Below are 10,782 nucleotides of genomic sequence, written 5' to 3'. Positions count from 1 at the left end.
CTTCCTTTTTGAGACAGGGTCTTACTATGTAGCCTTGGCTGGTTTAGAACTCACTATATAGACAAAAGTGATCTCAAACTTATCATGATCTGCCTGTCTCTGTCTTCTAAGTATGTGGGATTAAAGGCATATATATACCACCATGGCTGGTGATTGTTAATATTTGATATATTCAGTTCTCTTATAGGAGGAATAGTGGAACAATGTTCATCCTGTGTATTTCAGAACTAGAACCTAAAGTATGATTAAAATATACTTAGTTGGTTTCAGTACTTAGTTTACATAAACAGTGTTTTTAGTGAATATTTTATACAAATTTTATTCTTGGGAATATATACCAGGCAGCTGGAATTTCTCATATTTCAATATTGTATGTTTATACTAGTTATTGTCTTCTCCTAGTCACAAAACTGTCTTATCTATCTTCAACATATATATATGATGTGCTTTCTCTGGTTCGTTGCTGTAGTCCGTTTTTTACAGTTCTGTAATATAGTTGAAGAAATTTGACTTTTCAATAGGTTCCAGGAAGAAGTTGAATTTCAGTAGCATACATGATGCAGTACGGGCTGGAGATGTCCAGCAGCTTTCAGACATAGTGGAACGTGGAGCCAACCTTAATGAAGTGGATGTTCTCCATCAGTTTACTCCTTTACATTGGGCAGCACATTCTGGAAGTTTAGAGGTAAGAATATATAACTACTATTAAACTAAATAAGTTGACTATTATACTTTTATAAGTTTAGTGTACAGGGATAAGACTTCATGCTTGGCACTCAAAATAATCTTTTCTGTTTAATCAGTTATTTGAGTGCTCTTTAGTAGGGTTCTCTAGCAAATTATCCCAAAACTTAGTGTTATAAAGTGACTGACTACTTTCAGTGCTTATAAGTGAGCTAAGAAACTGAATTGCAGGGACAGCTTGTCTTTGCTCCTTAGTGTCTGGTGTTCTGGTCAGAAGATTCAAAGATGACATCTGGGGATACAGCTTAATGGTAGAGTACCTACCTGGTGTACTATAATAACCTAAATTCACTCTCTAGCACTAAACAAAAATAGTGTGGCGAGGCCAGACTCTCCTGAAGCCACATTTACTCAGCTGTCTGATGGTTGATGCTGGGCATAACCTGAGTACTTTATTTCCAAGTAGATGTTTGGTAAGTTCTCTCTGCTGTGGGTTAGTTTATGCTTCTTTACAATACGGTGACTAGGTTCTAAAGACAAGCAGAGAGGCTAATATTTATTAGACTCACATTTTAAGCAGTTATTGCATGTTATATAATTCTTTTGACTGGTATTATACAAATACCGCATCCTGTGTGTACCATCTCCACATTTCATTTGTTCAACAATATGCTTTTGAGTTTAAGCCATGTGGTTTTACATACGTACTTTAGTTTATTGTTTCAGGCTTATTCTTAGAGTAATAGAATTTATTCATTTTTCCATAATACTTGGTTAGTTTCAATTTTCAGTTTGTACAAACAGTGTTTAGTGAATATTTTATACAGGTCTCATTCATGGGGATGAAGGGCAGCTGGAATTTTGTGTGTCTCAAAGTTGTATGCTTCCATTAGCTATTATCTTTCATTTGCCTATAGATTATAGTAGGTTTAGTCACAAAACTATCTTATCTATTCCTAACAAATATGCACATACTTTTGTCTGTGAATGTGACTGTTTGTGCGATTTGTTCCTTTTTCTCTACTTGGCTTCATGCAAACAGATCTGGATCAGATAATTTCCCTGTGGGCCTCAGTTGAAGTGGCCAGGAATTTTTACTTTGAAGTGTCAGTGGATCCATTGTGTGAGGGAGAAATGTACCTTGTTCTCTGTGAGCTTGTAACTGTAGGTGGGTGGTAGTCTCTGTTTCCTTCTGTATCAAAAATCTGCATTCTGGCATATTTTTCTTGTTTTGTGTTTGAATTATTGCTAGTTCATCAAAAGTGGAATTTTATCTCCCTTCCTTTATCCCTTCTTTCCTTCTTTCTACTTTTTGGCTAATTTTAGGAAGAAGCAACAGAACAAAACAAAACAAAAACAATAACAAAACAACAACAAAACCCCACAACCCCCTCCTCCCAAAAGCAACCCAAACTGGCTTTATTTTGCCATATTCAAACAGGATACCTTGTAGATTTATTCTCTTTACTGGTACCCATTCAGCCTCATGGGTTTCTTCACTTAATCTTTAAAGTTTTAAAAATTTATTTTATTTACTTATATTTTAGACAGGGTCTCATTGTGCAACTCTGGCTTGCCTGGCACTCCCTTAGTAGATCAGGCTGGCCTCAGACACAGAGATCTACCCTCCTCTGCCTCTGCCTCCTAGGTAGTGGGATTAAAGTCATGACTTCAGACTATTCTGATGTTGGCTTTCCCAGGCTGTGGGCTACTGAGGCTGGAGTTTTTCTCTACAGTATATCTGGGCCTAGTGTTATTGTTGTTGTTTTTGATTCATTTTCAAAGATTGTCCTTCTGGTAGGAAAATTATACTATATAACCAAGTTCTGTGAAGCTAAGGGTATGGATAGCTGTAGTCCCAGGCTAAAAGCAGAAGCTCTACACCTTTCCTAACTGAGATCCAGTAGATTTTCCTTGTTTCTTATAAAAAAATTGCTTTTATGTATGTGTTTGTATGTCTGTCTGTGATAATGTGTGAAGGTGCCTGAGGAGACCAGGAGAAGAGTCAGATCTCCTGGAGCTAGAATCACAGGCAGTTGTGAGCCACCTGGCATGGGAGCTGAGACTTGAACTCAGGTCCTCTGGAAGAGCAGCCACTGGTCTTAGCTATTGAGCCATCTCACCAGCATTTCCTTTAAATAATATTTACTTTTTATTTTTTAAAGAGATAGTTTGTATTATAGCACAGGCTGACCTTGAATTCCTGTATAGCAGAAGATCTTTAACCTGTAATCTTCCTGCTTCCACTTGCTAAATGCTAGGATTATAGTTGTGCCCCCACACCTGTTGTGTACAGCACTGGGGATCCAACTCAGTGCGTTGAGTATTCTAGGCAATTCTACCAACTGAGCTATATCCCCAGGTAAGATTCAGTTGATTTTCTTAAATATATGCTTTACATTTTGTTATATGCCTTTGGTCAGTTTCTAGACTTAAAAAGGTCAATTTTGACAGCATTGTTAATTTTATTATTGATTATATAAAGGCCTTGGCCAGTTCATCCTTCAGCAGCTTCTGGAGCCCTGTAAAATTTTCTACTTTTTTTTTTTTTAAATGTGGTTGGTCTCAGTGTGTCTGTTCACTGTACTCTCAAACTACTCAACTGAAGAAGTCCTTTTTGCTTAGGTTCTTGATCAGCTGGGGCCTTAGGTGCATACTATGTACCTACTATTTGATTTACATTTAAAAGAATTAATTTAAAATATTTTACATATATGGTAGTTTTGCTTGCACGTATGTCTGTACATTATGTATGTACCTAGTGCTTTCAGAGGCTAGAAGAAGGTGTCAAATCCTCTGGGACTGGAGTTATAGACAGTTGTGAGCTATCGTGTGGCTACTGGGAACCTAAGCCTAGATCCCCAGAGCAGCCAATGCTCTTAACTGCTGAGACATTATTTATTTATTTATTTATTTATCAATTGATTTTTTTAACAGAGGCAAAAATGATATAATAGCATTTTTATTAATTAGTTTAATGATTTAATAACATTTTTATTAATTGTCCCAGTTGGACATTAATGTGAAATGAATGCCAATCTCAACTCATACTAGGTTCCATATAGAATTTACCCAAAATATATCATAACTAAATGTAAAACCTGTAAGACTTATATTAAAAACAGGATAAAATCCTTGTAAATCGTATACTTGACTGAAAATCACAACCATTTTAAATAAGGAATACTTTGAACAGTAAAAAAAAAAAAGCACAAATGGGCAAATGTTAATGTTTTCTAATATGTTGATTGATGGGAATTGAGCCTTGTGAGTTCAATATCATTAGCTATTAGAAAAATGCAAATTAAGATTACACTGACAAAGTACATATGCATAAGAATAGTCAAAACAAGAATAAAACAGTTCTTAAAGTTACAATACTGTGGCCAAGAATGTGGAGAACCTGAGACTCTAATGCATTGCTGGTAGAAGGTAAAATAAAATAGATACTCTAGCAGATAGTTGAGTACTTTGTTATAATGTTATTTCTATGTAATAGCAGCTTCGTTACATAGTTATTCAAAAGAAAAGCTAAAACAGCACATGGGTTTTTATCATGGCTTTAATTTTCCTGAGCTAAACAATTCTATCACATAGTAGTGTCTCCTCAAATTGTTGAATAAATGAATGACATGATGATTAGTGAGGTTGAACTCTTACAAAAAAAAAAAAAAAATTGGGGCCAGCAAGAGGGCTCAGCCAGTAAAGGTGCTTGTCACCAAATCTGCCAACTGAAGTTCAGTCCCTGGGACCTACATGTTGGAAAGAAATGGCTAGCTACCATAAGTTGTCCTTTTACTTCCATGTGATGTGTGTGAACTGTGAAGACAAAATAATGAATAAATAAAATAAAAAGAACTATAAAAAAGAAAGTTGACCCACAGCATCCAAATTTACTTAAACATTTAAAACATAAGACAAATTTTTGTTGGTCATTAATATTGGTGGCAGACAAGTGATACCTAAATGGAAAGCCTTTTAACAAATTACAGGTTGTAATGTGAAAATGAGTCAAAGATAGTTCTTTTAAAAAGAAAGATGCTTCTTAGAGGTAGAACCTGCAAAGTTCAACATTGAAAGATAGTAACACCTGCAGCTGAGACCTCCAGGTGCAGCAGTGCCTTGAGATTTGGGTTGGTTAAACATTTACCTTTTTTTTTTGTTTTGTTTTTTCCTGAGACAGGGTTTCTCTGTGTAGTCCTGGCTATTCTGGAACTCACTCTGTAGACCAGGTTGGCCTCGAACTCAGAAATCCGCCTGCCTCTGCCTCCCAAGTGCTGGGATTAAAGGTGTGTGCCACTACTGCTGGGCAATGCTTACATTTTATTTATTGGCTTTTTTCCTTTTTAAAAGTCTCTGTTATATACATTTTAGAGATACTATCATAGTAACAGTATATGTTTGGATACAGAAGTTTCTGGATCCATTTGAAGATTTGTAGTAGAAGTTTGGCATTTAAGTGCTAGCTACATACTTCTAATTACTCAGAAGGATGAGGCAGGGAATCATTTCAATCCAGGAGTTCAAGGCCATCTTGGATAGAATTGCAAGACTGAAACTCTTAAAAGAACAAAAAGATTTATTATATATTTAATTAGGTATATATTAGTGTTCGTGTGTGTGTGTGTGTGTGTGTGTGTGTGTGTGTGTGTGTGCGCGCGCGCGCGCTGAGCTCTCTTTCTAGCTCTTGAAAAAAGAGTAAAAAAAGGTAATAGTAATTGTGAATTGGCAGCTCTTGAGGGAACTTGGCTCACAGATTGGTTTTGTTTGGCATGAACACTATTAGCTAAATGGTATATTTATTGGAGTAGCATTTATTTCACTCAAAGCAAGCAATGTCAGTAATTTAGTATCAAGTGTACCTGGTAGACGAGGAATGTGGCTTCCAGTTTACTATAGTTCCCATTACTTTTTCTTATTTACCCAATAGTGAAGCCAAATATTGCTTGCTATGTCACTGTGTTTGTGTGTTTGATTTTCTTACATTGGGCTTACACTGGTCTGTTGTTTCTCATGCTACTGTAGGAATCTCATAACAGACTAAATTTAAAAGTTTTAAAAATACTAAAAGCATCTGATTTATTATTCTCTTAGTGCCTTCACTGGCTACTCTGGAATGGTGCTGATGCCACACAGACAACTACAAGGGGATGGACAGCAGCTCACATAGCTGCAATCCGGGGTCAGGATGCCTGCTTGCAGGTAAGGATTTCAGTTACTGTTTTTTTATTTTTATTTTTATTTTTTAAATTCAGTGAGTTCAGATACTTTACCATAGCTCTGTTGGGATATTGCCATTATTCTATTGATCCAACTCTTGATCCATGTCTATGCTGTAAAGAAGGACTGAGTGATACCAGCATCCACATAAAATTTATGTAACAGAAGTAATTGAGTTGTTTTAGTAAAGCCACAGTTGTGTCCAGAGTATCTTCTTTGTAGCTTGCTACTGTGGTACAAATGTCTGTGTTGTGTCAAAGTAAGTGTTTAAATCTTAGCTGTCAAAGTGATGGGCATTAACTCAAGAAGGTAGGCAATGAGAGCAAAGAGAAAATACAGTAGTAACTCTAGGGGAAACTGAGTCAAGTGAAGCTTTACCTGATACACATTGCCATTGTTCTGTTGCTGTCGTTCTCTCCAAAAAGCATTAGCTCAAGTCACTCCCTGTGCCCCACAGTGATCCTTTCCTTCTTAGAATTTTTATATTGCTTATTTAGTACTGTGCTATGTGCTTGCTTCTTATCAATTTCTTCTTTGTGGAGTTGATTATCTATCTCTGAAAATCTCTTGATTCCCTAGGTTGGTAAGTTTATTATTATTAATCATTAGTTATTATTATTATTATTATTATTATTATTATTTTATGACTCTTAAAACACAGTGAGTACTCAGTTTATTATTTATGACTGTTATTGGCTGGTTAGATCAGACACAGTCCTAAAGATTATTTTTTAAAAACCTTTAGTAGGAATTAGGACTGAGTAATCCTTTGCTAAGGTACTGGTAAATAAAGGCTGGTAAAAAAGGAAGTTCTGAGCGAGAAGAAAAGGACTGACTAGGGAGGAGTTGAGGACTAGCTGCATGAGACAGTGCAGGGGTAGCATGGTAAGGCTCAACATCAAATGAAAAAAAAGTCTTAAAGATCACTTGTTAAAACAGATTTTAATTGTTAGAGCTGTTGTAGGGTCAGCAAAACTGGGCAAAGGATGCATAGATTTGAATTGCCAGATTGATTTCCCAGCCAGTGGATCTCTGGAGGGGCTGCACACTCACCTGACAGCAGAGTTTACGCTGGGGTTCACTCTTGGTATTGTATGTACTGTGCATTCGAACAAATTAAAATGATACAGTGCTTGGCTTATTTGTTTATTTTAGTGATAATCTCTTGCTGTACAGCACAGCACAGGATCCTCCTGCCTCAGGATCCCAAGTTCTAGGATTATAGGCACTAACATACCTACTGATCACTAATTTCTTTTAGTGCTCACTATTTTATTGTTTGAATGTTTGTTACTGTTACCGACTTACGATATCTTTGTTTCCAATCCTGACAATATGAATAAAGCTCATAAATATTCATTTTAGATTCTTGTTGGACATGTTTTCAATTTTATTAGGGATTTACCTAAATACTAAGAAGTATATGATTATTGGATTTTGGTAATAAATTCTATAATTTATGACCTGTATGGAAATTGGCTTAGTTACTCATTTGGATGAAACCATCTTAGAACATTGACTTGGAACTCAGCTAGCCAGTTAAGGTCCCACAGGCAGTGCTAATGAAGACTTGAAAACCCTTTATAGGATTGCCTAAGGAATGTAGCATAGTTTGCCTATATCTGCATTGATAGTTTACCATCTGTATTCATGCACACCTTTCCCATTTCTCTGTTTCTAGGCTCTTATTATCAATGGAGCCAACCTAGCAACTCAAGATGATCGTGGATGTACCCCACTACACCTTGCTGCCACTCATGGACACTCTTTTTCTTTACAAATAATGCTGCGAAGTGGAGTGGTGAGGGAGCCCTCTTAATTAGTCATAGTGTGTGATCATGCAGGTGGACTGGCATTTGCTACTTTGGTTATCTCTTCCTGACTTTTAGAGTCCTTCCTATGGGGAAGTCATCTTTTCCTTTAACTTTCTCATCTTTAAACATGGATGCAGCAATGGAGGAAAATCTCCCCTTGCCTTTCCCCACCATGAGCAGTATTGAAATATTTCAGAGGTTCTGTGTTTGGCTGCTGTTTCAGAGCTTAACTGCAAAGACTCTGAAGCTTTCAAACAAATTTCCCCAGGTAATTATGTCTTTATGAATTTGTGAGTATCTGCAGAATGCTTTAAAAAACTCTTTATTTCAGACATCAGTTTAGGAAGTGATTTATTATTCCAGGATTTAACTTGTTTATTTTAATGTTTGTTTATTTTTAAATTTATTGATCATTTTATTTGTTTATATTTTAAATGTTTCCCCCTTCCCAGTCTCCCCTCCATTAAACCCATACCCATTCCCCTCTCCTTTGCCTCTAAGAGAGTGCTCCCCTACTCACACACTTATTCCCATCCCACCTTACTAGCATCCCCCTTCTCTAGGGCATCAAGTACCTCCCCTCCCACTGATGATATGTAGCGGGAGCCATGGACTGGACCATGCATATTCTCTTTGGTTGGTAGTTTAGTCTCTGGCACTTCTGGAGGTGGGGTCTGGTTAGTTGATCCTGTTCTTTTTCCTATGGGGTTGCAGTCCCCTTCAGCCCTTCCCCTAATTCTTCTATTGGGTCTCCGGACTCACTTCAATGGTTGGCTGCAAGTATCCTATCTGTCTTAGTCATGTGCTGGCAGAGCCTCTCAGAGGACATCCATACCAGGCTCCTGTATGCAAGGAAATCTTGGCATCAGCAATCGTGTTGGGGTTTGGTGTCTGTGGATGGAATGAATTGCACAGTGGGGCGGTTTCTGGGTGGCCTGTCCTTCAGCCTCTGCTCCATTTTTGTCCTTGCATTTCTTTTAGACAGGGACAGTTCTGGGCTAAATTTTTTTTTAAGATTTTATTTTATTTATTTTATGTGTATGAGTACACTGTAGCTGTACAGATGGCCATGAGCTATCATGTGTGTGTTTGCTGGGAACTGAACTCAGGACCTCTGCTGGCCCCACTGGCTCCGGCCCTGCTGGCTCCAGCCCCGCTTGCTCAGGCCCCTCTTGCTAGGGACTGCAATTCACTGTAGCTATCTTCATAAGCACCAGAAGAGGGCGTCAGATCACCAGAAGAGGGTGATTGTAAGCCACCATGTGGTTGCGAGCCACCATGTGGTTGCTGGGATTCGAACTCAGGACCTTTGGAAGAGCTGTCAGTGCTCTTACCCGCTGAGCCATCTCGCCAGCCCCTGGGTTAAAATTTTTAAGATGGGTGGGTGGCCCTATCCCCTATCCCTCCGCTAGGAACCATGTCTATCTACTGGAGGTTGTCTCTTCAGGTTATATCTCCCCGCTGTTGGATATTTTGGCTTATATCATCCCCATTGGGTCCTGGGAGCCTCTCACACCCTGACATCTGGGACTTTCTAGTGGTTCCCTAAGTTCCCTACCCCCACTGCTACTTATTACTATTCACTCTCCTGGCCCACTGGACTTCTCTCCTGTCTCTTCCCCTACCTGGTCCTGCCCATACTTCTTTCTTCCTCCTCTTCTCTCCCACCCAGGTCTCTCCCTCCCTCTGCTTCCCATAATTATTTTGTTCCCCCTTCTAAGTCGCTGTGAAGCATCCATACTTTGGCCTTTCTTCTTGTTAAGCTTCATATGGTCTGTTGAGTTGTAGGTATTCTGAGCTTTTAGGCTAATATCCGCTTATCAGTGAGTGCATTCCATGTGTGTTCTTTTGTGACTGGGTTTCCTCACTCAGGATGATATTTTCTAGTTCCATCCTTTTGCCTACAAAGTTTGTGAAGTCCTTTTTAATAGTTGAGCAGTATTTGATTGTGTAAATGTACCATATTTTCCTGTATCCATTCTTCCTTTGAGGGACATCTGGGTTGTTTCCAGCTTCTGGAATGTTCTAAGCTGCTATGAACATGCTGGTATATGTGTCTATTATATGTTGGAGCTTCTTTTGGGTATATGCCCAGTAGTGGTATAGCTGGGTACTATTTCCATTTTTTTTTTTTGAGGATCTTCCAGAAATATTTCCAAAGTGGTTGTACCAGCTTGCAATCCCACCAGCAATAAAGGAGTGTTCCTCTTTCTCCACAACCTTGCCAGCATCTGCTGTCACCTGAATTTTTGATCTTAGCCACTCTGATTGGTGTGAGGTGGAATCTTAAGGTTGTTTTGATTTGCATTTCCCTGATGACTAAGGATGTTGAACATTTATTTCTTTAGGCGTTTCTCGACCATTTGAGTTTCCTCAGTTGAGAATTCTTTGTTTTTAGCTCTGTACCCCATTTTTAATAGGGTTGTTTGGTTCTCTGGAGTCTAACTTCTTAAGTTCTTTGTCTATATTGGATATTAGCCCTCTATCGGATATAGAATTGGTAGAGATCTTTTCCTAATCTGTAGGTTGTTGTTTTGTCCTATTGTCAGTATCCTTTGCCTTATAGAAGCTTTTCAGTTTTATGAGGTCTCATTTGTCAATTGTTGATCTTAGAGTCTGAGCCATTGGTGTTCTGTTCAGGAAGTTTTCCCCTATGTCAATGTGTTCAAGGCTCTTTCCGACTTTCTCTTCTGTTAGTTTCAGTGTATCTGGTTTTATGTGGAGGTCCTTGATTCACTTGGACTTGAGTTTTGTACAAGGATATAAAAGTGGACCAATTCACATTCTTCTACATGCAGATTTCCAGTTAGACAAACACCATTTGTTGAAAATACTCTCTTTTTTCCATTGTATGGTTTTGGCTTCTTTTTCAAAGATCAAGTGACCATAGGTGTGTGGTTTTATTTATGGGTTTCAATTCTATTCCATTTATCTACCTGTCTGTCTCTGTACCAATACCATGCAGTTTTTATCAGTATTGTTCTGTAGTACAGCTTGAGGTCAGGGATGGTGATTCCACCAGAGGTTCTTTTATTGTTGAAACATTGTTTTCAATATCCTGGGG

The 10,782-nt window shown here is 38.1% G+C and overlaps 1 protein-coding gene across 3 annotated transcripts in view; it reads left to right on the top strand.

Annotated features, from left to right (window-relative positions):
* The window catches only part of Ankrd42 (ankyrin repeat domain 42), a 102,112-nt gene that overhangs the window by 4,004 nt on the left and 87,326 nt on the right, over positions 1-10,782 (top strand). For 2 of the 3 annotated variants that reach the window (XM_031387374.1, XM_031387373.1), the window contains exons 2-4: positions 522-685; positions 5,779-5,886; positions 7,586-7,705. In XM_031387374.1, coding sequence (XP_031243234.1) covers positions 522-685; positions 5,779-5,886; positions 7,586-7,705 — 392 coding nt within the window. The remainder of the gene's footprint in view (positions 1-521; positions 686-5,778; positions 5,887-7,585; positions 7,706-10,782) is intronic. The other variant, XM_031387375.1, reaches the window with a different exon arrangement.

Source organism: Mastomys coucha, unplaced genomic scaffold, assembly GCF_008632895.1.
Source record: "Mastomys coucha isolate ucsf_1 unplaced genomic scaffold, UCSF_Mcou_1 pScaffold21, whole genome shotgun sequence".
NCBI classification, from domain to species: domain Eukaryota; kingdom Metazoa; phylum Chordata; class Mammalia; order Rodentia; family Muridae; genus Mastomys; species Mastomys coucha.
Note: the sequence above shows the minus strand (reverse complement) of the source record. Positions and strands in the feature narration are given on the sequence as shown.